This window comes from Panthera tigris, chromosome A1 (assembly GCF_018350195.1).
Source record: "Panthera tigris isolate Pti1 chromosome A1, P.tigris_Pti1_mat1.1, whole genome shotgun sequence".
In the NCBI taxonomy this organism is placed as follows: domain Eukaryota; kingdom Metazoa; phylum Chordata; class Mammalia; order Carnivora; family Felidae; genus Panthera; species Panthera tigris.
Genome location: NC_056660.1, coordinates 131,438,099 through 131,465,699, shown reverse-complemented (window position 1 = coordinate 131,465,699; position 27,601 = coordinate 131,438,099). Strand labels below are relative to the sequence as shown.

General features: G+C 36.3%; 2 protein-coding genes across 3 annotated transcripts in view; one reads left to right on the top strand and one right to left on the bottom strand.

Moving 5' to 3' along the window:
- Window positions 1-27,601, bottom strand: part of CWC27 (CWC27 spliceosome associated cyclophilin) — a 194,361-nt gene that overhangs the window by 68,151 nt on the left and 98,609 nt on the right. The window contains exon 12 of one of the 2 annotated variants that reach the window (XM_042987633.1): window positions 22,161-22,524. The exons of the other annotated variant lie outside the window; for it this stretch is intronic. Within the exon in view, the coding sequence (XP_042843567.1) occupies window positions 22,445-22,524 (80 nt within the window). The 3' untranslated portion in view covers window positions 22,161-22,444. Of the gene's footprint in view, window positions 1-22,160; window positions 22,525-27,601 lie in introns of those variants that run through there. 2 annotated transcript variants of the gene reach the window in all.
- LOC102958248 (heterogeneous nuclear ribonucleoprotein A3-like) lies at window positions 9,383-10,789 on the top strand. The gene has a single exon (XM_042987635.1). It carries the CDS (start codon window positions 9,383-9,385, stop codon window positions 10,451-10,453), a length of 1,071 nt encoding a protein of 356 aa, XP_042843569.1. The 3' UTR covers window positions 10,454-10,789.

Genomic DNA, 27,601 nt, shown 5'->3' with positions numbered 1-27,601 from the left:
ATCTTTGTATTTTTAAGTTATATGTCCTCAATTATTTTGAAGTACAAATTATCCCAGATTTGACCTGGAAGTCAGGGGAAAGACCTTTCAAGATGCCTACTATGACCTGTTGACATGCTACCATCATTTTTTAGAGCACTTTCTAGTTTCTTGCATAACAGGTGTTCCAGTCTTGGGAATAGCCATTTCTCCAAAGAGCCCTGGTTCCTTTCAGTGGGAAATGGTATCAGAAATCAATATGCTAGGTGTGCTCTTTGTTACTGATTCTTTTTTTTTTTTTTAAGGCCTTTTTAACAGCCAGACATAGGAAGTACGTACACACACACACACACACACACACGTATATCAGCCCATACAAATCACATCTATCCCCTGAAAATAGTTGTCTTCCCTCATTCCCTATTTTCATGTCCTTTCTTCTATAATAATAATAACATATGTATTGCTCCTACAACATCAGCATATGTATTCATTTACTAAATTTTGTCATATACATCAAAGAGTATTTTTATTAGTATGTTTATAGCCCTACAAAAAGAAAACTTACTAAGAAGAGTTTAAGGTTTTTTTTTTTTTTTTTTTTAGAGAGACAGAGAGTGCATGTGTGTGAGTGGGGAATGGGCAGAAGGGGGGAGAGAGACAGAGAGAGAGAGAGAGAGAGAACCTTAAGCAGACTCCATGCCCAATGTAGAGCCTGATGCAGGGCTTGATCTCACAACCATGAGATTATGACCTGAGCTGAAATCAAGCGTGGGACACTTAACCAACTGAGCCACTCAGTGCCTCCCTGCTTTTTAGTTTTTAAATAGAGCGAGAGAGAGCATCAATTTTGTTTACTGTTCTTCCCTCCTACTCAAGACAAATATAATACAGTCAAAATATCATGTTCAAAGTTTGAATTAATTTTCTCTGCTCCTCATCAGTGTAATGGTACTCATTAGAAATATAATTGTTTGTTTCTGTTTATACTCAGTTTTAGTTTCTTTTTCTGCCCCATGTTGACTGACTTAACATGTATAGAACACAAATACATTTCCTAAAGTCAAAAGTGCATCAAAAGATAAACTCCGAGGTGTCTCTGCCTTCCCCTCTCTTCTAACAATTCTCACTCTTATAAATAAAGAATTCTCATTGTTTTGTTTTTTTTTTTTTGGCTTACTGTTCATATATTTATTTTTGTAAGAGTGTATCTGTGCATGTGTGTGTATATTGTATCTTAATTTTTCTCACACAGAAGTCTATATATATCATAAATAGCATTTACATAGCATTGTACTTAGTTTTTTTACATACTTTTCAAAGAATAAAAAAAAATTAAGATCCTAAAAAGGCATTTTTCAGGGTATCACTAGGAAGGAAGTGGTAAATTATGACTTTTCTCTGCCTTTATTTGAAAAAATCTGCTAATAATTTCCTTTCCAGTGCTAGCCTCCCTGGAGATTGCTAATAGGGAAAAAACTCCAACTTTCTGACAGTGGATAAAAAAGCAATATTATCATTACCTAATATTATTTTGTATATCTGGACTTTTAAATGTTTATTTTTGCTATTGAAGAGTAAAAGGTGTATTTTAGAAACACAACTGGGATCCCTATGTTGTAAGCCTGAAGAGGCAATGGTGGTTAAGTAGAATGAAGTTCCTTAGGGGAGTGTGAGGACTGAGAAAGGGCAGTGAGTATGGGTGACTGCTGATTTTTGAAAGAACAGGATTCGTACACTTGTGAAGTTGGGTATCTAGATCCCAAGAAATAATAGTTGTCAACAAGGACAGGTGGGGGTTTCAGACTACTCTCTTCAGAAACAGGTTAACAGTGAAAGGCAGCGTTTGAAAAGGAGCACACAGAAGAAACAAGGTTAAAACATTATCTTTAAGGTCAGGGAAGAAATGAAAAATTGAAAGAGAAGGGAAAAAAAATCAGTGGATATGGAGACTTCTGTGAAAGGCTAAGGAGAAGAAAAGGCTTCTGAAGATTGTCGGGAGGGGCAGGGAGATGGACAGCCTTGAAAAGAACTGGGGTCGCTTTGTGCTGCGAGAAAAGGCAGGCCAGAGAAATGTGTGGGGAAACAGAAATTCTGAGGTGGAGAGAAGCTCATATTAGATGGTCTTTTCAAAAGAGTAAAGATGAGGTAATCTGTGCAAGGTTGGGGAGAGAAGCAGGGTTGGCACTGGAGATGTGAAGAGTGTGGAAAATGCTTGGCACAGAGAGGCCATGTGGAGAACGCAGTACAGAATGAACAATATAAACACGACAATCTCTGTATTGGAATTTCTTCAGCTTTGAGAAATGATGTAACTGTTCGGAAACTCTTGCCATCCTTCTATTATTGAACTAAAAATTTTAAGCTATCCCATAAAATCACAAACAATATATCAGTTCAACTAAGAGATGAATTTTTAAAAATACAGCACTTGCTAAATCTGAATTAGAAATAGGCATATTTGTGATTATATGCACATATTTTATGTGCATGTTATTTTAAACTAGTAATAATATTAAATATCTAAAGAATTCTATTCGTCTTTATAAATACGTAACCAAATGAGCTAACTTAAAGTTTAATGTTCAACAAAGATTGCTATTACATAGTAAAACTCACCATGTTTTGAGAACAGTTCTTAGGAATGTCTCTTGATATTTAGAGGAAGTCAAAGGAAGCTGACTGTTCATAACATAAAATGGCTAATGCAAGCTCAGAGAGAGATTAAAAAGTAACAATTTTAAAGAAGCTGAAAAGGCATTCTCTGGGATAGCAATGGGAAGGAAGCAGTATAATATATTCTTTCCCTTCCTTTGCTTAAAGTCTGCCCTCAAGTAATTTCCTTTGCAACACTAATCTTAAAACACTGCGCTATTAAAAGCAAACAACCTTTCTGTCAACTTAAAACTGGTAGAATTGGCATTACCTCACATAATATTGTATATTTACTTCTTTACTGCCAGTCTCTACCCACCCCATTCCCAACTCTCAACAGGAGTGTAAGGCCCATGAGAACAGACACTTCATCAGTTCGTTCTGTTTTATCCTCACTATCTTGAATAATGCTTAGAATGTAGTGGCACTCAATAAATAAACATGGACTAGTGAACAGGAAAACAAATATAGAATCCTAATGCTTATAAGGAAAAAGCAAGCCTGGGAAAAATAGGTTTTTATGTCATAGTGGAATCAGCATTGTGGATTACTGATTATACATTGGTTTTACATTGTTAAATGTCTAAAATATACTAGAATCAAGAGTATAAAATTCCTTGTTAAGGTAAGATTAAAATTTTGTCTTAAGTAAAATTGTATTTAATTCAAGGAGAGACATATTTATTGTGAGCCTTAAGAATTTATGATATAGAGGATTATGATATAGAGGATTATATAGAGGATTATAGATATGACATAGAGGATTAATATAAGGAAGAAGATGGTGAGTAGCATGAGAAATTCACCAAGATATCCAGGGAAATGCATTTTCAAATGTATCTGAGGCTTGTATCTAGAAATGTAGATTGGGGAATCATCTGTCAAAGGAATCAATAACCCAATGACCTATTTTAAACATAGCCTAAGGAAGTTTGGAAAAGGTTTATAGGAGGTAGTGGGGTTTTTTTATTTTTTATTTTTTTTAATGTTTATTTATTTTTGAGAGAGAGGGAGAGACAGAGTGTGAACAGGGGAGGAGCAGAGAGATAGGGAGACAGAATCAGAAGCAGGCTCCAGGCTCTGAGCTGTTTGCACAGAGCCTGACGCTGGGCTCGAACTCACAAGCTCGAATTCATGACCTGAGCCGAAGTAGGATGCTTAACTGACTGAGCCACCCAGGTGCCCCTATAGGAGGTACAGTGTTTGATATAGGACAAAAAAGATAAAAATACCATAGACTAAAATGGTAGAAGGTGTTCAGGTCAATGGCATTGCATAAATAACATGACACAGACCAGAAAGAGTGGGGGTGTATCATGAAGGCAGTTTGGGGAGAATAAAGACTCTATCTGAGGAAATAATGGAAGAAAGGACTTAACATCTGTATTACGGCAGATCTTGAGGATTCTGCATATAGTTTGCTGGAGAACAGAATGGGCACAGGTCAAGGGTTTCTGCTTACTTTAAGATGATCCTCTGGACAATCATATGAGGTTGGTATTACCATTGTGGTGGACACATTTCTCCCTGCACTCCTGCGTCCATGTGACTCTAGTGGTGCCAACTCTATCTCTGGCTTGAGAAATGGCATGTGACTACTCAGGACTGGCCAGTTAGAGCCTTTAATTCCATAGCTACAGTAATTGTTGCAGGGATGGGTATATGACAGCATCAGTGACAATGAAATAGATTTTTGTCAAATGGAAGTATCCTTGTCTACTGGATTAGAATGTGGAAAGATGTGAGGAGTAGCTATTATGACTATTCAACCCCATGGGGAAAGCCTGAATGGCACAAACAGAGATGTGTGTATGGGCATGGGGGTAAAGGCAGAATCAAGAAATGGAGATATAAAGAGAAAATCTAGGTCCACTTGACATTATTTTAGCCTCTGATAATGCTGTGCCTGGAATCAGTTCTACCTATAGCCCCGAAGGAAATTTTTCAGTATAAACCTGATTAACTATTTGAAACCATAAGATTCCTAACTGGAAATGTCATTCTCATTTTACAAATGAAGAAACTATAGGATAGAGAAAGTAAGTAATTTGTCTAAGATCACATAGGTTTTAAACAACAGATTTATAGGGGCACCTGGGTGGCTCAGTTGGTTAAGCACCCAACTTCAGCTCAAGTCATAATCTCAAGGTTTGCGCATTTGAGCCCCACGTCAGGCTCTATGCTGACAGCTCGAAGCCTGGAGCCTGCTTTGGATTCTGTGTCTCCCTCTCTCCCTGCCCCTCCCCGGCTTGCTCATGCTCTCTCTCTTTCATTCTCAGAAATGAATAAACAAACAAAAAATAACAGATTTATAGCTCTAACTCATATCTGATGGCTCCAGGCCCATGCTCTTAACTACAGGTTCTTTATTTTTTATGTTTTCATACATATATGTGTATATGTATCTAAGAATGACAGAGAGGGAGAGCTTGACTTTGGTTGGTTTATTTTGGTCTATGAAAATAATAATTACTACTCACTGAGCACTAGGCTAAGTACTTTACATAAAATTTCTATAGATGTCAATCATTACTAGCTTGTCTATACCCGCTTCTACTGGAATCTTTTTTTCACAACTGCGGTTCCTTCTCTTAGCCTGAGAAGCTGGGGTTAGGGGGGGCATATAAGGAGATATACTATGACTTGTGTAGCGAATCAAAATATGAGATGGGCCAGTCAGATTCCGTTTTTGCAAATACGGTGAGACTGAACCAGTTGGTGATAGGCAAAGGGATATGCATGTTCAGAGTTGGGGTGGTCATTTGAGACCATGTGCAACACAGACTTCTAACGGAGAATAAAAATAGAAGACTGTGCACAGAAAGAAGAGTACAGGACAGACTTAGAAAAAGAAGAAGAGAAACAAAGGGAAAAGCAGATTACATAGCTTTGGAAGGAGAACAGCCTTAGTTTCTGATCACATGCTGTATTGCTACTCACTGGTTGTTGCCTTTAAGTATTCATGAGACTCCACTGTGTTTATAAGAATCCCCCTTAAAGCAGCTTGAATAATTCTTGCATAATGAAACCAGTAAAGTACAAACTGGAACAATACATCATCGTAGTGAATTATCACAGTGAATTAACCCAGCAGGTAATTATTTTCAAGATAAAGAAGCTGAGATTCAGAGAGTTCAAGTAAATTTCCTGAGGGAAACAACCAGTATAAAACAAAGGTAAGATTAAAACCCAGGTCTTTGTGTTTTAACTTCACAAGTGTAGGGCTAACTGGCATTAGGAAACACCGGAGACAAGGAAAAACAAAAGGAATTAACTTCAGTATTTTAGGAAGAGGTAGTAAGAGACACACCTAGAGCAATGGATGAAGTAATGGAAATGATTTGTACCTATAAACAGAGGGATGTTTTATGGAGGTAGGGCTGAGGGGTAAGTAAAGAAGTAGAAACCAAAGGTGATACGAATCTTTTTATCTTGGCTTATTGGAAAAACAGAGGTGCCATTAACAGTACTAGTAGGGAAATTAGGTCCGGGGCTTATTTTTGTGGGGAAGAAAATACACTTAATTTTGGTCACTATTAGTTTTAAGTAAACATGTTTTAAAAGGGAATTGAAAATGTGGGCCTGGAGCTCAAAAAGAGGGATTCAGGAATTATTTTAAATAAGTGACTTCATTCAAGTCTTTATAAAACTCAGTAAATCATAATGTATTCAAGAAAAAAATTCAGTATTGTACAAGTACAAAACTTAAAAGATAAAGACTGTATTTAATCCTCAAAGAGATCACTTTAGATTTCTAATTTACTCTGGCAGTATTTATGGTGACAAATTTATTGGACCCAAATAACAAAATGAGGCAACAGAATCTGGTTATTTAATGCTATAGAGTCAGCAATGTGCATGTACACATACACACACACACACAAAAACACATATATATGCACATGCACACAGACACAGACATACTCAAGCATTTATATCTTTAAGGGATATAATGTTTTAAATTGTACAGCAAAAATATATAGATATAACATAAAAAATGACTTGTTTTTATGCCTTGCATTTCTCCATGGAACTTAAAATCCTTTAACAGACATTATCTCATTGTTTTAAGAACTGTTATGAAACAATCTGACATTTATATAACACCATTCATACTCAATAATCCCAAAGGACTTTACAAACCCTGGAAGAATGACTCTGCTCATGTTCACCATGCAACCACTGAGGGATGGAGGTGGGATGGGTGGGTAGAGAAGTGCACAGGACTGTGGTAGACATTCTGTGGAACATCGCAGTAACATGATACAACCGAAACCATAAAGAGACAAGCAGAAAAGATCCAAGGTAAGACACTGCATTACACGTGTTAAATTTGAGAGCAGTATTAATACCAAGTGGTCTCTCTTTCATTTTTGTATCTTATGAGAGTGATATATAGATATCTTCAAGGTAAAAAAAAAAAAAAAAATGGAGTATCATCTGCTAAGTCAAGAACTCCATTTCTTTTTTCTTAACAGATTTTATTTACTTATTTATTTTTAAGTAATCTCTACACCCAACGTGGCACTTGACCTTACAACCCTGAGATCAAGAGTCATATGCTTCACCAACTGAGCCAGCCAGGCAGCCCCAAGAACTCCATTTTCTATAGGGCTTTTTTGTGTGGGTAGTGGTCTGTTTTCCAACTGTCAAGCACATCCAGGCCAGGATACTAAATTGTTAGTGATTTAAAATGTTTTGAGGGAGCAGTATTTTTTAAAAGAAGATTTCTCCTCCCCTCTTTCCTTTCCTTTTTGAACTGAGACTAGGATGCTAGAAAACAAACACTCAACTGGAAAAGCATAAAAATTTTTTGCTTTTTTTTTTTTGTTTTTTGTTTTGTTTTGTTTTGAATTTATCAGGCGTATTAGGATTCTCCAGAAGAAGAGGACCAACAGGATGCATATATATATATATATATATATGTAGAAAGAGATTTATTGTAGGGAATTGGCTCACAAGATTATGAATTCTAAGAAGTCCTGGATCTGCAGTTGGTAAGCTAGAGATCCAATTTGAGTCTGAAGGTCTAAGAAACAGCAGAAGTGAGGGTTTAAATTTTAGTCTGAAAGCCAGAGGTTTGAAACCCAAGATGAGCTGATGTTTCAGTTTGATTCTGGAGGCAGGAAAAGACTGGCTCAAGGCAATCAGGCAGGAGGAGTTCTCTATTACCTTCTCAAGAAGGTCAGCCTTTTTATTCTATTTAAACCTTGAACTATTTGGATGAGAACCATCTACACTAGGGAGGGCAATCTACTTTACTCAGTCTACTGATTCAACTGTGAGTCTCATCCAGAAACACCTTCACAGACACACCCAAAATAATGTTTGACCAAATATCTGGGCACCCTGTGGCCCAGTAAAACTGACACAAAAAATTAACCATCAGTTCAAATTAAGGGCTTCTGTTCTTCCATGACAAAACTAACAGAATTCAGTTTTCTGAAGCATTTGAGGTCAATGTGATAAATCATTTAAAGAACTTATTGCCAGACACCCTACTTGGACAAGGAAATATGCCAACTAATGACTAAAGGTTATTGTAGTACCCCAGTGTTGTTTCCTTTAGTCACATTATACATCAAGGAGACTATAGAAGATGAGTAGCACTTTGATTGGGCAAATGGGTGGAAGAAGAGGGAATTCAGGGAAAGAGCTGGACATCACAAAATACTGCAAAACCAACCTCTCAGCACCAAGCCATATGGTTGAGGGAATAGAGCCAGCTTTCCAGAGGAATGAGAACAATAAGCCTCAGAACTACACTGAGGCTTTGACTATAACTTTAGCCAGCTCATGGTAATATGGGGAGAACATCCTTATTAACTCTCCAAAAATACCCCTTGAGATCCTAGACCTGAAGATCATCTTTCAACACAGAGCTTTGGGTCAGTACAAAGTGATGCTGTTGCCACCAAAGTTACCATATATTTTAGATAATATACATTTTACATATTTAAACCTTACAATAAACAAATGAATATACCCAAGGAAACTGAGGCTAGGAGAGGCCAAGTACTGTAGATATGTTTTTGTTTGCCTCTAGTGTGTTTTTGGTCCCTTCTTCTAATAGATCCTGCCCCTGTTGACACAGTAACACATTATCAATCAGTCAGTGTCTGTCTCCTAGGAGCTGGGTGCTCTAGAAAGAACGTAGGGTGAGTTGTTTGATGATCGATCCTGGAAAGAGTCCAGGAGCTCCTGCATCCAAGGTCCCTGGTCTTCTCACTCATCTTGAAGCTTGGCCATTCAGCTATGTTCCATTTTGTGTGCTATCTCAATATCCCATCCTTTGGCTTAAATTTTAGTTGGTTGTGATCAAGACCCTTCAGAAATACACAGCTATGTTATATAGTTTATCCAAGAGCAGATAGGTATCAGTGGAAGAGATAAGACTCAAACCTAGATTTGTCTGACTTCAAAGGCTATATATACTTTTAACCATGACGCCTCACTGGTTTTCAAAAATTGGGATCCTCTAATGTTATCTGCCACCAAAAGGAATTATAGCAGTCTTCTGATTTTATATCTTGGCTTCTTTAGTAAATTTTTTGAAAAGAGTTAAGCTAACATGGAAAATCTTGTAAAATTACTCTATAAAATACAATTTCATTGCTGAAAGGGAAAATCTTTAGCAGGCATATCTGAGTTGGGTTGTTAGAATATTGTATAGAAGGGGCAACCAAAGGTATAAGAAAATGGTCCTTGATATTGAACTCGATTTGGAAGAGGTGAGTCCGGTCTCAAAATGGAGGGTCATGATCCAAAGGAACCAGAGCAGTTGAGAAAACTGTTTATTGGTGGTTTGAGCTTTGAAACTACAGATGATAGTTTAAGAGAACATTTTGAAAAATGGGGCACACTTACAGATTGTGTGGTGATGAGAGACCCCCAAACAAAACGTTCCAGGGGTTTTGGTTTTGTGACTTACTCTTGTGTGGAGGAGGTAGATGCAGCAATGTGTGCTCGACCACACAAGGTTGATGGGCGTGTAGTGGAACCAAAGAGAGCTGTTTCTAGAGAGGATTCTGTAAAGCCTGGTGCCCATCTAACTGTGAAGAAAATTTTTGTCGGTGGTATTAAAGAAGATACAGAAGAATATAATTTGAGAGACTACTTTGAAAAGTATGGCAAGATTGAAACCATAGAAGTTATGGAGGACAGGCAGAGTGGAAAAAAGAGAGGATTTGCTTTTGTAACTTTTGATGATCATGATACAGTTGATAAAATTGTTGTTCAGAAATACCACACTATTAATGGGCATAATTGTGAAGTGAAAAAGGCCCTTTCTAAACAAGAAATGCAGTCTGCTGGATCGCAAAGAGGTCGTGGAGGTGGATCTGGCAACTTTATGGGTCGTGGAGGAAACTTTGGAGGTGGTGGTAACTTTGGCCGCGGTGGAAACTTTGGTGGAAGAGGAGGCTATGGTGGTGGAGGTGGTGGCAGCAGAGGTAGTTATGGAGGAGGTGATGGTGGATATAATGGATTTGGAGGTGATGGTGGCAACTATGGTGGTGGTCCTGGTTATAGTAGCAGAGGAGGCTATGGTGGAGGTGGACCAGGATATGGAAACCAAGGAGGTGGATATGGTGGCGGTGGTGGAGGATATGATGGTTACAATGAAGGAGGAAATTTTGGAGGTGGTAACTATGGTGGTGGTGGGAACTATAATGATTTTGGAAATTATAGTGGACAACAGCAATCAAATTATGGACCCATGAAGGGGGGCAGTTTTGGTGGAAGAAGCTCGGGCAGTCCCTATGGTGGTGGTTATGGATCTGGTGGTGGAAGTGGTGGATATGGTAGCAGAAGGTTCTAAAAATTTTCAGAAGAAAAGGGCTACAGTTCTTAGCAGGAGAGAGAGCGAGGAGTTGTCAGGAAAGCTGCAGGTTACTTTGAGACAGTCGTCCCAAATGCATTAGAGGAACTGTAAAAATCTGCCACAGAAGGAACGGTGATCCATAGTCAGAAAAGTTACTGCAGCTTAAACAGGAAACCCTTCTTGTTCAGGACTGTCATAGCCACAGTTTGCAAAAAGTGCAGCTATTGATTAATGCAATGTAGTGTCAATTAGATGTACATTCCTGAGGTCTTTTATCTGTTGTAGCTTTGTCTTTTTCTTTTTCTTTTCATTACATTAGGTATATTGCCCTGTAAATTGTGGTAGTGGTACCAGGAATAAAAAATTAAGGAATTTTTAACTTTTCAAAAAAAAAAAAAAAAGAAAATGGTCCTTGAGCTGTGCGTTTTCTCAATCAGTGAGAAGAAGTGAGAATAAAACCTACAAGAACATTCCAGAAAAGCAGGCAAAAAGTAAAAAGTGCATAGACTTTCTGCTGGAGGTTGATAAAATGGAAAGACCCAAATGTTCAAAGTCTTCTAACTCCAAAATTGTGTGAAATGGACAAAACTAATCTCTCAGAGCCTCAGTTTTCTCATCTATAAAATGGGGACAGTAATGCCTATCTATGTAGAATCACTGTGTGAAGTTATATTATCTGTCTACCTATCTATCATCTGTCAAAGTCTATGCCCAACAAGGGGCTTGAACTTATTACTCTGAGATTGAGAGTTGCATGGTCTACCAACTGAGCTAGCCAGATGCCCCCTGAAGTTAAATAATATAATTAAATCTTGTAGTGTAGAGGCTGGCACATGTATTTTTGAAATGGTAGTTGCTATTATTGTTGTCGCAGTCATTAAACTGAGTCAGGTGATGATGGTTAGTAGGCTGACAGGAGAAGGCTGTTAAGAAGAGTTTGGAGGGGCGCCTGGGTGGCTCAGTCGGTTAAACGTCCGACTTCGGCTCCGGTCACGATCTTGCGGTCCGTGAGTTCGAGCCCCGCGTCGGGCTCTGGGCTGATGGCTCAGAACCTGGAGCCTGCTTCCGATTCTGTGTCTCCCTCTCTCTCTGCCCCTCCCCCGTTCATGCTGTGTCTCTCTCTGTCTCAAAAATAAATAAAACGTTAAAAAAAAAAAATTAAAAAAAAAAAAAAAGAAGAGTTTGGAAATAACACATAGTTGGAAACCAAAAGGATAAAAGTATCTAGTGGACAGGAGTTTTTAATTCTTTATTAGGACCTCTTGCCTTTGTGTGTGTGTGTGTTTTATAATGTTTATTTATTTTTGAGAGAGATAGAGACAGAATGCGAGTGGGTTAGGGGCAGAGAGAGAGACACACACAGAATCCAAAGCAGGCTCCAGGCTCCAGGCTCCGAGCTGTCAGCACAGAGCCTGACGCGGGGCTCGAACTCACCGGCTGTGAGATCATGACCTGAGCTGAAATTGGACGCTCAACCTACTGAGCCACCCAGGCGCCCCGTGTGTGTGTTTTTAATATTGCATTTATTGTAAAATGTAATGCAAATACTAAAAAGTGCACAGATTTCAAATGTAGAGCTCAATGATGTATCACAAAGTAAACAGCCAAGTCAGGAAATCAAACCCTCCTGGCCCTGTAGAAGTACCCCTGCTGCCCATCCCAGCTACTGTCTAACCCTTCCTTCTGGGACAAAAGCAACCACCAAAATGTCCTTTGTGATAATCACATCCTTTCTTTTCTTTACCAAATACTACTTAAGTCTGCATGTTTTTTTTCATTTTATGTAAATGAATTAATATATATTTCTTTTGTGTGTAGTTATCGGTAATTAATTTTCATTGGTATATAGTGTTATATGAATATGTTTACATTTTTTAATCATTCCACTGTTGATGGGTATTTGTGCTGTGTTTGTTTGTTTTGGCTGTTAGAGATAATGCTACCATGAACATTCTTGTACATTGCATACATTTCTGATGACTAGGTACCAAAGAATGAGTAGAATCAGTGGGTCTCAGAGTATATGTATTTTTAACTTTAGCAAAAAACGCCTATAGTTTTCTAAAGTGGTTATATCAACTTATACTCTCAACACCAAAGGATCAGAGTCCCAATGTTCCACATTCTTAGTAACAATAGATATTGTCATTCTTCTGGAGAGTGCGTGTAATATTGGCTTCAATTTACATTTTCCTGAACATACATGAGGTTGAGCACATTTTTCTTAGGATTATTGGGCATTGGATATTTTCCTTTGTTAAGTGGCTATTGAAGTCTTTTGCTCATTTTTCTTTGAGTTATTTATCTTTCTCCTTGATTAATAACAGTTCCTTAGATCTTCTGGCTATCTTGTAAATATCTTTTCCCATTCCATGGCTTGCCTTTTCACTTACTTCAGGGTGTCTTTAATGAACAGAACATTTTTAATTTTAACATAGTAACATTTAGCAAACATTTGCTTTACAATTAGTTCTTTTTGTGTCCCAATCCTTAAATATCTACAGAAAGGTCATAAGGACATTCTCCTAAATTATATTCTAGAAGTTTTATTTTTTGCTTTTCCCATTTAGATTTATAGTCTATCTGGAATTGATTTTATGTATGGTGTAAGGGTTCAAGTATTTGTCTATCCTTAAATTAATAATCTAGTAGTTCAAGCACCATCACTAAAAAGACTCTCCTTTCCTCATTGCTTTGCAGGACCAACTTTCCAGGCTTCACATATCTGTCACTCATTGTACCAACCCTACACCATCTTAATTATGTAAATGTACATCAGATAACATATGCTTGTCACCATTTTGATCTCCCTTATGACTCTCTTAGCCACTTGGACTTCCCTATACATTTTAGAATCAGCTTATCAGGTTCTACAGAACCTGTTGGATTTTGATTAAAACTGCACTGAAACTATAGAACCGTCTGGAGAAAGTCAGTATCTTTACACTTCCTTTTTTTCTAAATGTTTTTACCTCTGATTCTTTATTATTATACCAGCTAAGTTTTCCAGTAAATCTTCATGACTATAATGATGTTGAATAAAAGAAATTACAATGTGCATTTTATCATCATACCATTCTGCATATTTGCTATAGGTTGTTTTAGGTACACTTTTAACAGCAGTCCTATTTCTAGTGTGCTAGAACTTTTTGCTAAAATCATGAACACTTGTTGAATTTTATTAAATGCTCTTTCTCCTTCTATCAAAATGATAAAATGTTTTTCCCTTGATTCTATTAACGTGGTAAGTTACATCGGTTGATTTTTAATCTTAAGCCAAATTTACATGCCTGGAATATATCCAATTTTATAAGAATGTATTATGCACTGAAAATATTGCTTCACTTGATAAACTAGTATTTTGCTTAGAATTTACGGAGTTTGGCCTATAATTATCTTTTCTTGAAATGTCTTTACCAGGTTTTCTTATACAGTCTTCATAAATAGAACAGTAAAGCATTCTGTTTTTATTGTCTGGTAGAGTTTCTGTGAGATTGGTGTTATTTGTGAGTCTTAAACTATGGATTTGATTTCTCTAAGTTAGAAGTAACATTCTACTTCTAAGAATCCTACCTCTTCTTAGGTTAGTCTTAGTAAGGTGCAATATTTATTAGTAGCATAAGTTTGTTTGTATTGTCTTGAAAGCATTTTAGTGTTCATGGGATCTATAATTATGTTTTTTTTTTAAATTGTTATTGATTATTTACACCTTTTTTTCCCTATCCAAGTTAATGAAGAGTTTGGCAATGTGATTAATCTTTTAAAAGAATGTATTTGTCTCTGTCATCGCTATACTTACATGCATGTTTTCTACTGCACTATTTTCTGCTTTTATTTTTTATTATTTCTTTCTTCTTTCTTTGGGTTTAATTTGCTTTTCTCTTTTCTAATTTCTTAAGAGGGGTAGTCACTCAGTTTTATCTTTGACTTTTTGAACAAAGTAAGTATATTTATTTTAAAGAGTATTTCTGATAATTTCAATTTCTAGAGTCCCTTCATAAATTATTTCTATTGGTTGTTTCTGCCATTTCCCCCATTCTTCACTGGCTGTTAGCCCTGACATTCTTCCTTCACTTTCTTATTAGTTTTCCAATGTGTTAAAAAAAATTTTTTTAAAGATTTTAAATATTTGTCTAGCTTTTCTAGTTGTTTTAGTTCAAATTACCTGCCCTACCTTTACCCAAATCAGAAGACTCCTAACACTGCTTCACTGCCTCAGGCACTCATGACTAAACCATATTTTGTTTCATACTTCATACTATATACAAAAAGTAACTCAAAGTGGATCATATACATCAATGTAAAATCTTACACCATAAAATTTCTAGAAGAACACATAGGGTAAGATCTTTGTGACCTAGGGCTAGGCAAAGATTTTTTAGATACAACATCAAAAATTCAATCCAAAAATGAAAAAAGTGAACAAATTAGACCTCATCCAAATGGAAAAATTTTGTTTTTCAAAAGACACTGGTATGAGGACGAGAAAGAAGCGACTATTTGGAAGAAAATATTTGCAAAAGCATCTATCTGAAAAGACTTGTATCCAGTGTATGTAAAGAACTCAAAGTCCAATAGCAGAAAACACATAATAAAAATGGGCAAAAGATTTGAATAGATACTTCAGCAAAAATATATATACAGATGGCAAATAAGCACATGAAAAGATGCTCAACATCATTATTAATTACTGCAAATTAAACCAGAAGATAACACTACAAGCTATTAGAATGGCTAAAATTAAAGGGTGACCACACCAGTGTTAATGGGGATGGAGCGATAGGATATCTCATATACTATTTGTGGGAATGTAAAATGGGATGAGCTGTTTGGAGAACAGTATGGCAGTTTTCAAAAAGTTAAACATACACCTATCATATGACCTAGCCATTTCAGTTCTACATCTTTGTCGAAGAGAAAAGTATATGGCTATACAAAAACTTGAGGAGTATCTATATCATGGAATACTATTTAGTAATAAAAGGAATGTTACTGATAAACACAGCCACATGGATAAATCTCAGAATACTTATGCTGAGTGAAAGAAGCCAGACAAAAAAAGGGAACATACTGTACATGATTCTATTTAAATACAATTGTAGAAAATACAAACTGCTTTATAGTGATAGAAAGAACTTCAGTAATTGCCTGGGGATTGAAAATGGGATTACTCAGGGGCATGAGAACATGTTGGACCTTGAAGAATATGTTCACTGTCTTGATTGTGGTGAAGGTTTCACAGATGTATACAAATGCCAAAACACATCAAATTGTTCACTTTAAGTTAGTGTTCAATAAAGCTGTTAAAAAATATTTTGTGTGTGTGTTCTAATTACTGTTTGTGAAGTCTGTCTTTTGACTGGGTCCTTTCTGACATCTACCCAATTTAAAGTAGTCCTCTAGTCGCTGTATCAGATTGTCCTGTTACATATTATTTTCATAGCCCTTATTATCTGAAATTACTTTGTTCATTATATGTTCCTATGTGCTCTTCATTTGACCATAAATTCATGCTCAGAAAAATAGATAATCTTGAGTCTGCATTCTTATTTTCTTTTTCCCCTTATACATTATATATCATCCATTTAAACAAAAGTTACTTTCATTAATTCCTTCAGCAATTATTTGTTGAATGCCTCTATTTTGCCAGTCACTGTGGCAAGTACCAGGCATATGGAGATGAATCAGTTATGATTCCTGCTTTGCAGGGCAGTCTTCCAACTATTGCTCTACTTATTGCCCTTCATTTATTTTGCAGTGAAATCTTACTCATCTCTTAAAACCTGGCTCAGATACTTGGTCAAGCTTTTCCTGACCAAATGGACTACTGCCTTTTTGGTTCTTCCTGAGCCTTTGTTTATATTATGTAACAACACCTGCTAATTTCCTCCCTAAATTCATTTTCCCCTTTTACGTTTTAGTGGTAGAACCAAACCCCACCTTTCCCACCCTTGACACTAAGTTTTAGCTGGGCAGACGGCCACTCAAACGTGGTTTAGCCTTTCTTACAGCTAGGTATGGGCATATGATTTCAGGATGCTACGATATGACTAAAACTGCTCTGTGCAACTTTTTTTTTTTTCTCTGTGCAACTTTTGAGTCATCTTCATCTTCAAGATGAAGCCACTTGTCTGGTACTTATTCCTTCCCCTTCCCTCCTGAAAGGCCAGATTCAATCATGTGAACAATGAAAACAGCCTAGGAGATGGCAGAAAAATAAGATGAAAGAAACCTGGGTCTTTCAATGTGCTGCCAACCATTAAGGGTTCACCCCTGGGCTGTTTTGCAGAAGAGAAATAATACCAAATATTATTTAGACACTGTATTTTTGCGTGTCTGTCTGCTTCTCTCTACTGCTCTCTTTTTAATAGCAACTTTTTGTGACTAATAAAACTAGCACTATTAATATTAACTTCCCTATGGCACTCCTTGTACATAACAAGTAGTTACTTTCTCTGGATTGGAAGGACATCTGGGAAAGAACAAGTGACAAATGTCCAATACAACAAAATCAAATCAATTTTCTGGGTATCTACTATGTGTAAGGGACTAAAAAGTTATATTACTGGTTATTTTAATTTTTGTTCTCAAAAATTAAATCTAACCTCAGTCTAACAAGTGTTTTCTATTTTACTGATTTCTGTCTTTATTATTACCTTCTTTAAACTTCATTGGGTTAATTTTGCTTGTTTTTTTTTTTTTTTTTTAGCTTCTTTACATGGGAAATGTTTCCAGTAATTTTCTTGTATTGTAATAGCCACATCAGTATATTCAAATATCAGTAATTTTAAAATCAATTGTTATTGTTAACAACTGCATTTTGTTGAAGCAGGTAGTCAATTTGAAAACAATCCTTTGAAATTTTTCTAACTTTCTTTATGGCCCACCATGTGGCCACTTTCCATAAAAATTTCAAGAGTGCTAGAAAAAAGTGTATTCTGAAGCTACTGAGGGTAACGCTCTGTTTATGTGCATGATATCAAGCATGTTAATTATATAGCACAAAACTGTCTATATTTTATTAATTTATTACTTAAAAATTTATTATTTTTAAAAAAGATTTTAGTTAAAAAATATTTTTTTTGTTATGTTTATTTATTTGGTGGGGGGAGAGGGGCAAGAGAGAGCTGGAGACACAGAATCCAAAGCAGGCTCAAGGCTCTGAGCTGTCAGCACAGAGCCCGACAGGGGGCTCGAACTCACAAGCATGAGATCATAACCTGGGCAGAAGTCAGACACTCAACCAACTGAGCCACCCAGGCACCCCTAAAATATTTTAGTTTTTTAAGTAATCTCTACCCCCCATGTGGGCTTGAACTCATGACCACAAGATCAAGAGTCACATACTCCACTGACTGAGCTAGCCAGGCACCCCTCTATCTATTTTTTTATACGCTTATTTACTGAGAAAAATGTGTTAAAATCTCCCACTATGAAGGACTTGTTTACTTCTTCTTATAAGTCTTTCAATTTGGTTCATACATTTTGAGTCTGTGTTACAAGGTCCATTCATATTTAGGACTGTTACATCTTCCTGGAAGAGTGAAGATGTTGTTATTAAGTAGAGATCCTCTTTAACCATAATAATACATTTTGCCCTAAAGATGAGATTGTCCAATATATTTAAGATATTTCTCATGTAAGCAGGATATGACTGAATTTGTGTTTTTTAATCCAGTTTGATAGTGTTGGTCTTTTAGGTGAAGAGTTGGACTTTCCAGTTATTTCAATATAATTACTGATATATCTATATTTTATTTCATCTATCTTATTTTGCACTGATGCTTTTAATATTCTGTTCAGTTTACATATCTTTTTCTTTTCTTTCTTGTTGCCTTTCAGGTTATATGCTTCCCTCTAATTCCATATTTTTCTCTACTATTTTGGAAGTTATGACCTTTTCCTGTCCTCTTAGTAGTTTTCCTAAATTATCAATGTGGATATTTAATGTGTTACAGTCTAAATTTAATTTGTATCTCTACTTTCTTCCAGAACAAGAATCCAGACAAGAATACTTTTCGAAACTCCTTTTATCTGTTTCCCAAGCTTATGTGCTATTTTTTTAATGTATTTTTTAAAATTATTTTTGAGAGAGAGAGAGAGACAGAGAGAGAGAGATACAGAGAGACAGAGCATGAGCGGGGGAGGGACAGAGAGAGAGGGAGACACAGAATCCGAAGCAGGCTCCAGGCTCTGAGCTGTCAGCAGAGGCCGATGCAGGGCTTGAACCCATGAGCCCTGAGATCATAACCTGAGCTGAAGTCACACGCTTAGCTGACTGAGCCAACGAGGTGCCCCACTATTATCTTTATTTTTAACTCAATAAGGCATTATTATTTTACTCATTCAGTATTTCTTTAGATATATATTTACTACTTTCTATGTTCCTTTCTGTTTGCAGTACAGATCTTCCATATAAGCTCGCCTATCTTTGGCCTGAAGTATGCCCTTTAGAGTTTCCTTTAGTGAAAGTATGCAGGTAGCTAAGTCTCTCAGTTTCTTTGAAGAAAATTCTCCTTCAATACACTACAGATAATATTCTGTGTTATGTCCGTGCTTGTTGCTGTTGAGAAATCAGCTCTTGCTTTTTTCAAGGTAATGTTTTTCTCTCTGGCTGCTTTTGAGGTCTTTTTGTGTTGACTACTCTGAATGTTATCATGGTGTGTGTAGATCTGGATTTATTCTTATTTATCCTCTTGTAGATTTCTTCATTTTACTTCCTTACCCTGTAAACTGATTTCTTTCATTAGTTACAGAAGATTTCAGCTATCAGCTCTTCCAAATATTGCCTCTACTTGTCCTTTGAATTCCTCCTAGAATTTGATTAGATTTATTAGATCTTTTTTTCTATTCTTCCAGGTTTCCTGTCTCTTTTTGGGCTGAAATCTATATAATTTTCCAATTTTACCTTTCTGTTTACTAATACTCTTTTTAGCTATGTCCAATTTGCTATTAAACCTATTGGATTTAAAATGTTTATTTTGAGAGACAGAAGAGAGAGAGAGAGAGTGCACACATGTGTGAATGAGTGGGAGAGGGGCAGAGAGAGAGAGAATCCCAAGCAGACTCCATGCTGTCAGTGCAGAGCCCAATGTGGGGCTCAATCTCATGAACCGTGAGATCAGGACCTAACCTGAAATCAAGTCGAATGCTTAAGCAACCGAGCCACCTAGATGCCCCAAAACCTAAATATCAACTATTATATACTTTTGATTTCTAGGAGATTTCCTAAGTTAGATTTATTTATTTATTTAAAAAAAAATTTTTTAATGTTTATTTTTGAGAGAGAGAGAGAGAGAGGGAGAGAGAGCATGAGTGGGGGAGAGGCAGAGACAAAGAGGGAGACACAGAATCCGAAGCAGGCTCCAGGCTCTGAGCTGTCAGAACACAGCCCGACACGGGGCTTGAACTCGGGAACTGGGAGATCATGACCTGAGCTGAGATCGGATGCTTAACTGACTGAGCCACCCAGGTACCCCCTCAGTTAGTTTTAAAATCTGCTTGTTCCAGGGTGCCTGGCTGGCTCAGCTGGAAAGTGTGCAACTCTTGATCTTGGGGTCATGAGTTCAAGCTCCACATGGGGTGGAAAGATTACTTAAATAAAGCTTAAAAAAATAAAATAAAATCTGCTTGTTCTATATAGTACTTTTAAACTTTTCTTGAAATGTATTATATATACTTATTATTTTTTAAAGATTTTAAGTAATCTCTACACCCAACAAGGGGCTCAAACTCACAACCCTGAAATCAAGAGCTGCATGTGCCACTGACTGAGCCAGCCAGGTGCCCCCTGTATGACATACACTTATTTAACATTTAGGGTCTAAATAAAAACTGAAGAGTTTGTGAGTCTGATTCTGTTGTCTCTTCTTTCTATTAGCTTTTTGTCAGGTACTTGTATTCTGAATCTGTGTGTTTTTGTTCAGAGCCACTCATTTTATTTTGAATTTTCTTTGAGCACAGTGAATGAAAGCAGGTTTCTCCTGAAAGGACTTATGTTTGTTTGTAACAGGCTTCTGGGAGTACTAAGGATCCAGGACTGTGTCCAGCTAAATTCTTGGCTGGGGGATTTTAACGCCACCCAGGCAGGGTGAATTGGGGCTCTAAACTGATGAGAAAGCTGCCATGTGTTTATGGTTCGTAGGAAATGCTCTTGTCCCCAAATGCTCAGCACCATGATTCAAGATAGGCAGTTTTCCTTGTAGTTCTTTCTTTGATGGGGATAAGATGCTTCTGCTTATTTTTATTTCTCCCTGCCACCAAGGATGAGAACCTTTGGGCTCCCAACTATATGGGATAGTTGAGAGACCTTGAGAAGATCTTAGGTTCTATACTGTCTCTTTGTAAGACCTCAAAAAACAATTCTCTAGTTCAGTCAGTTTAGCAAATATCTTTAGATCTTTGATCTAGATCTAGTGCTCCACTTATTCTCTTAATTCACATCTTTACTTATTCCCTGGTGTGGCTCTTTCTTTCTTTCTTTCTTTCTTTCTTTCTTTCTTTCTTTCTTCTCTCTTTCCTTCCTTTTTCTTTTTTCTTTTCTTTTCTTTCTTTCAGTTTGTTTATTTATGTATTTATTTTTTCGTTTGTTTATTTATTTGTTTATTGAGAGCAAAGGGAAAGAGAGAGAGGGAGAGAGAATCCTAACTAGGCTCTAAGCTGTCAGCACAGAGGCCGATGCAGGGCTGGATCTCACGAACCATGAGATCATGGCCTGAGCCAAAATCAAGAGTCAGATGCTTAACTGACTGACCCACCACAGGTGCCCCCCTGGTTTGGATATTTCTCATTTTATTTGGCTAGTTTCTTGTTTGTTTGTTTTGCAAGTTCACAGGATAATATGAGAAAATGTTTTTATGCTATATACAACATTTTTAGTTGTTTTCAGTGGGAGGATCAGTTTGGACTCAGTCTGCCATGTTACCAGAAATTAACATTTTCTATAATACTTCAATTTTTTGCCAGTCATTGCAAAATTTCATGTTTAGTCTTTCAAAAGACACTAGTATGACAATAATATGTTCTTTAAAAGACTCTAGGTTTGAAGAAAGACTTTTAGAAACAATTATTCTCACCAAAACCAAAGTAGATTTTAATAGATACCAATTAAAATTTTACAGACTGTATCTACTCAAGGTTGGATCAAATTGAAGAACAGAGTTGTGGAAACAGCACTGGACTGGCAGCCAGAGGACTTAGGAGTTTGCTGTGTGATTTGGGTAAGCCCTTTTATTGGCTGGCCTTTGGCTCTCTATGTATATGATGGAAAGGTAGGGCTGGATGTGCCTTTCAGGACCAAAACTCTGATGACTGCACAGAAGTATTCACTGTAAACAGACCTCACTCAAGATCAAAGTTTCTGATGCTCATGACATTTCTTAAGGCTAGCCCACTTTCACATTTTAAAAATACTGCAGCATGCTTTAAATAAGCATACTGTGAGACCATTAAAAAAATCAATATAAACTACTTTTGTACATCAAAATAGAGTCTTAAGGATTCTTAACATTTTCACATCTTTTCACATTCTGAGAACTTCTTTATTCTCTTTGTCCTTTCTGGCACTTCAAATTCTTTCATGTAGTTTTTAATATAATTTAGAGATTATCTGTTTTTTGCATGAAAAATTATAAATACTTAAAACCTGCATCTGTACCATCTGCCAGGAGTTTATATGAAGAATTTTGAAAATATAGCCGCTCAAAACTGTCAGCATATTGCATTAATCGTTAAAAAAAAAATCAACCCAATACCACACAGATTAAACTGTCTAAAGTAAGTTTTAATGCAACACATTCACAGGTTTACACTCTAAAGTTGTGAAGAGATTATCTTTTTCAAATTTGATTAAGTGCTGCAAGATGTGGAAGAAACTCAGCACTCAAATGAATTATATGTTTGATGTCATTTTTGGCAAAACCTCATAAAGTGTCACATAAAAGAAAAACATCTTACTTAAAATAAGGTCTTGACAGCAGTCTGGAATAGTTAACAACTCCACTCCCAAATGAGAATGCTGGTTATAATCAAAATTTTAATGACGATATTAGTTCTCCCCTTGAGACAATCTAAATATCAAAACAAAACAAAACAAAAAATAACGTGCATGCATCCACACACCCCTCACGTCTTCCTTTTTAAAGGGGGAAAATTTGTAATTATTTTAGTTCATGATCTCAATATTGAGTATAATGTTTCCTTGCACATTATGAGGTTTCCGCTACGAGGCAATGTCAATCAGTATGTTTTTGTTGTTTAGTATTAATTCATGAGAGGTATAAATAATGCCCATCAGCAATGGAAGTGGAGACCCTGGGTGTCAGTGCCCTCACATCTTCTAAACCCTAGAGCTGAAAATGGTGGGAACTTTTTACCTTTCAACTACATTTATAGTCTTTACATCTATCGTCCTCTATATCCTACTCTCTGATATGAGAAAATTAAAAGGAAGAACACCCCTAAAATCAAGTTTTCCATTTAAGAGTTATCAGTCAATTTCACTTGGGAAGTTTTTTAAAAAGCATATTACAAACAAGATTATATTAAAAACAACTATGGAAAACATGATGCCACATGTACACGTGTTTCTGGCATGAAAATAAAAAAAGTCCAGAAAAACAAATATTACACAGTTAACCATGGTTGTCTTTGGCAGAAGTATCATGGGTGATCTTTTTTATCCTTTATGCTTTTCTACATTTCTGATATTTTTGCAAAGGATATGTTACTTATATAAACGGAAGAAATAATATAGCTTTTTAAAAAATTGACAGTTATGGCCAAAGATTAATACTTACTATCAATTAACCTATTTTTATTGGATTAGGAATGGCATCAATATTAGTAACAGGAAGATAAAATGCAGTTACTAAAAATATAGTTAAAGGCTCTTGTCAAACTTCCTATATTGGAATTACATCTACCAGCAGGCAGAAGTAATGTTCATTTAAAAACTATTTTTTTAAGTTGATTTATTTATTTTGAGAGAGAGTGTGTGAGCAGATGAGGGGCAGAAAGAGAGGGGGGGGAGAGAGAGAGAGAGAATTGTAAGCAGGCTCTGTGCAGTCAGCACAGAACCCGATACGGGGCTCGAACGCATGAACCGTGATGTTATGACCTGAGCCAAAACCAACAGTTGGACGCTTAACTGACTGAGCCACCCAGGTGCCCCAATAGGACAACCCAATTTTTTTCCCCAGTGAGCACTATGCCCAATGTGGGGCTTGAACTCATGACCCCGAGGATCAAGAGTCATATGCTCTACAGATGAGACAGCCAGGTGCTCCTCTCATTTAAAAACTATTTTAAGGGGCACCTGGCTGGTTCAGTCAGTAGGCATGTGAGTCTCCATCTGAGGGTTGTAAGTTTGAGCCCTATGTTGGGTGTAGAGATTACTTAAAAACAAAATCATTAAAACCCCCGCTCATGGGCTGTCTCTCTCTCTCTCTCAAATAAAAAACAAAATAAAATAATTTTAAAAATTTTTAACAAAAAAAACAAGAACAAAAACTATTTTAAGACAGTGAAGGACTGCAAAGAGATAGGCCTGACACAGTGGTTTATAAAAACAGCAGCCAATGAGTCCTAAATAACCATTAGGAAGACTGGTTAAAGTCTATTTTTCATTGCACATAAACATTAAATGTGCCCATAATGTATGATTCTCAAAGTAAGGCTCAACAAGATTTGCTAATGACAGGTAGTGAGAAAGTCTGAGATGGACTGTCCAAAAAAGAACAAAGTACTTTATGGACTCTCAAATTAGAGATGATCATCTCTTATTCACTCTACCAAAAGATTAAATTCTTGGTCTAAATGTGAGGGTATGTACATCTTTACATTTACTATATACCTTTAAAAATCTTTACTATTTTTTTTAGAAATTATATTAATGAAAGACATATTATTAAAAATATAGCATGCTTTCTGGCCCATGAAGGTAGTGGCATGTATTTAATACAATTTTATTTGAGAGACTGACTATCCTTGCTACAGAGGGAGTTTTATTTTTTTAGGACTTCTAAGAAATGAAGTATTCGACATAACTAAATATTTCAGAAAAGAGAATCTTATCTCTAATTGATTAAAATGATAATTCTATTTTTTTACCAATTAGGTTGGAATCATTACCCAATCTCTGTCTTACTAAACAATAAGTACCATCTAAACTTTTCTTAATTGAATGACCATCAATAATTTTAATACTGACATGCTCTCAAAGTATAATGAAATACTATTAATAGCAAATCCATAATATTCCATTACTATTAGTTCTTGTGCTTTCTTACTTGCTGTCAAGTGGTCAGCTATCACCTCTTGCAACTGCCAGAAAGAATGTTCCTAGCTGTGCCTTTCTCTCTCACTTTTTTTTTTTTTTTTAATTTTGTTTAAGTCCAATAAAATAGTGGGCTAGCAAGACACAGGCCAGCCCCTACCCTGGCTTTTCTTTTGCTTGTTTGCTTGCTTGCTTACTCATTCATTCATTCATTTATTTATTTATTTATTCATTCATTCATTCATTCATTCATTCATTCATTTAATTCTTGAGGTTATACTTCATATACCATAAAATTTCCACCTTTGTTAGTGCCATGTACAAAGTAAGAATAAGTAGAATATTACTGATGGCTGGCCTGAGAGGCTTTCTATGGGTCAACTGCAAATATACTTTTACTCTTCTGTGTAAGTAACATTAAAAGTTGCACGCAGGGGATGCCTGGGTGGCTCGGTAGGTTTAAGCGTTAGACTCCTAATTTCGGCTCAGGTCATGATCTCATGTTTGTGAGTTTGAGCCCCACATCAGGCTCCATGCTGACATTGCAGAGCCTGCTTGGATTCTCTCTCTCTCTCTCTCTCTCTCTCTCTCTCTTTCTTTCTCTCTGCCCCTCCCCTGCTTGTTCTCTCTCTTTAAGTAAATAAATAAACTTAAAAAAAAAACAGAAGCACACAGATTAAGAGTAGACTGTGGGAAAAATAGGTCTGATACTTCTAGCCTCCAAGAAAAGAATGATGACTCAAGTACCTGAAGTAAGTTAACTGCTTTGGAAAAAAGTACCAGTTTGCTTAGGGAGAGGAATGGATTCTGCATGGCATTAGGCACAACACAGAGCTAACATTCCAAAAGCACTTCTGATTTTTATAAAAACCAAGGTTAAGCTAGTTTAACATTCTGTGTTAGATAGATGAAAAGTAGTCAAAAACTATATACTTTTACAACCTATCAAGCCTGAGGGGCCCTAGTCGGACTTAATGCAGTGTTAAAAAGAGAGTCTGACAAAACTTAAAATGGCTCAGTGCAATTTGAGAGGTACAAAACACCCCAGGGATGTGTTCAAGAAGAGGCTTTAAAATTCTTTCTTGATTTACAAGCTCAGATTGCCCTTCTTCCTCTAATTTCTGGCACCAGTCAGAAAACAGGTATTGTGTGCTTAGAACTTTGAAAAGAGGATCTGATACCTTATCTCTCAAAAAGTGATTTGAGAATATGTCCTAACCTGTATCTCTATGTGATTGTTTTCAGTTTGGTACTAGTTTTGATATGATAAAACTTAAAGAAACCTGGAAAAGACTTAGAGACATAATTTCATGAAAAGGATTATACAGTTTATTAAAGAACCTGACGGAGCCAACAGAGGAAAGCGACCCTATCTCCAATTAACTATCAATCTTATTCAAAATTGATACAAAACCCCTATGCATAGGCTTGGATGACTCACAGTGGGACTTTAGAGAAACTCCCAGGCTGTAAACAGGATTGTCCTGCAGTACATCTCTTCTGACATTGCTGATGTCTAAAGTCAAATACTACATTCCTTGTTTACCTAACTTGGGGTGTTAGAACCTACTGCAAATTCCGTATTCAACTGAGAATATGATTTAACTATTTTGAATTTTAGAGTCAAATTTCACACTATCAAAACAATTCGAATTATACACTAAAATAATGGTTTTATTCCTCGATGTTCTGTTTCTTTCATTTAGTGAAACCCTTTATACATTATCTGAAGCCTTTAAATATATACAGATGGCAAGTTAATGGTAAAAATTATGAGTTATATTTATGTAATGCTGTTCTTATAATATTGAGGTATAATTATACGTTCTCTGACAATATCCTTGTGACATAAGGAATAGCAGGCTTTGAGCTTTTCTGGGAAGACTGAAGAGACAATGGATGGTCCTATATACATTTTTAGTACATAGAGAAGCTTTGTTTTACATTGGTTTAAAACAGATTAATAGGTTGGCTCAATTGTAAGTGTATATTTTCTTACTAGAGCAGAGACGTTAAGAGATTTGGGGGCTATAGATCAATATTCTTGGGGGGGCAGCTTTGTTGGGGCATAATTGGCATATAAAAGAGCTGCACTTGTTGGACATATACACTTTGATGGTTTTGGACATGTGCCTATACCCATGGCACTATCACCACAATTAGGTAACATCAAACAGCAATACATTCAGGATTGTTCAATTGTATGGGGCCTAAAGTATTTACTGATGTAAAGGCAACAAAAGTATTTTATCTTCTGCCATAATGTAATTGAAGGAGTTAATAAGAAGTAAATACTTAATAGTAAAACATTATAAAAACACGAATAGCAGATTTTATCTTTAACTTATATAGAGAGAAATAGATGGGTCTTGATTTTACAGTAACTTGCCGAAGGTGACAGAAGAGACTTAGAAGTACAACCATAGTTAGAATATAAATTCCTGTTTGTCTTATACCAATCTGGCTAAGGATCCAGTCCAAGAAATTGGGTAAAGATTATCAAACCAAAGGAATATTACTCTCTGATTAAAGATTTCCTAAGATGACAAAAGCCCAATAAAGTATCACATCTATTAGAACACCTGGCTAAATGCTAAATAGGATGCCTCCATTCACACAAGAAGGCCAGAACGGGGTAGATTAATGCACAAGCATTAGAACACAAAGCTTTTTTGTTCTGATGTTTTTTTTCACCAAGTGCTTTTAATCTGAGGATAATACACTAAATTCTAAAATGAAGTGGCAATAGTAAACAAGTGTTAGACTCGCCAGATAAATTCAGAAAATCAGGAAATAATACTACTGGATGTTTTACTTAAGAATGTAGTCAAGCTGGGGCACCTGGGTGGCTCAGTCGGTTAAGCGTCCAA

Coding starts and splice junctions, on each gene's coding strand:
- LOC102958248 (XM_042987635.1), top strand. CDS start 9,383: ATGGAGGGTCATGATCCAAAGGAACCAGAGCAGTTGAGAAAACTGTTT.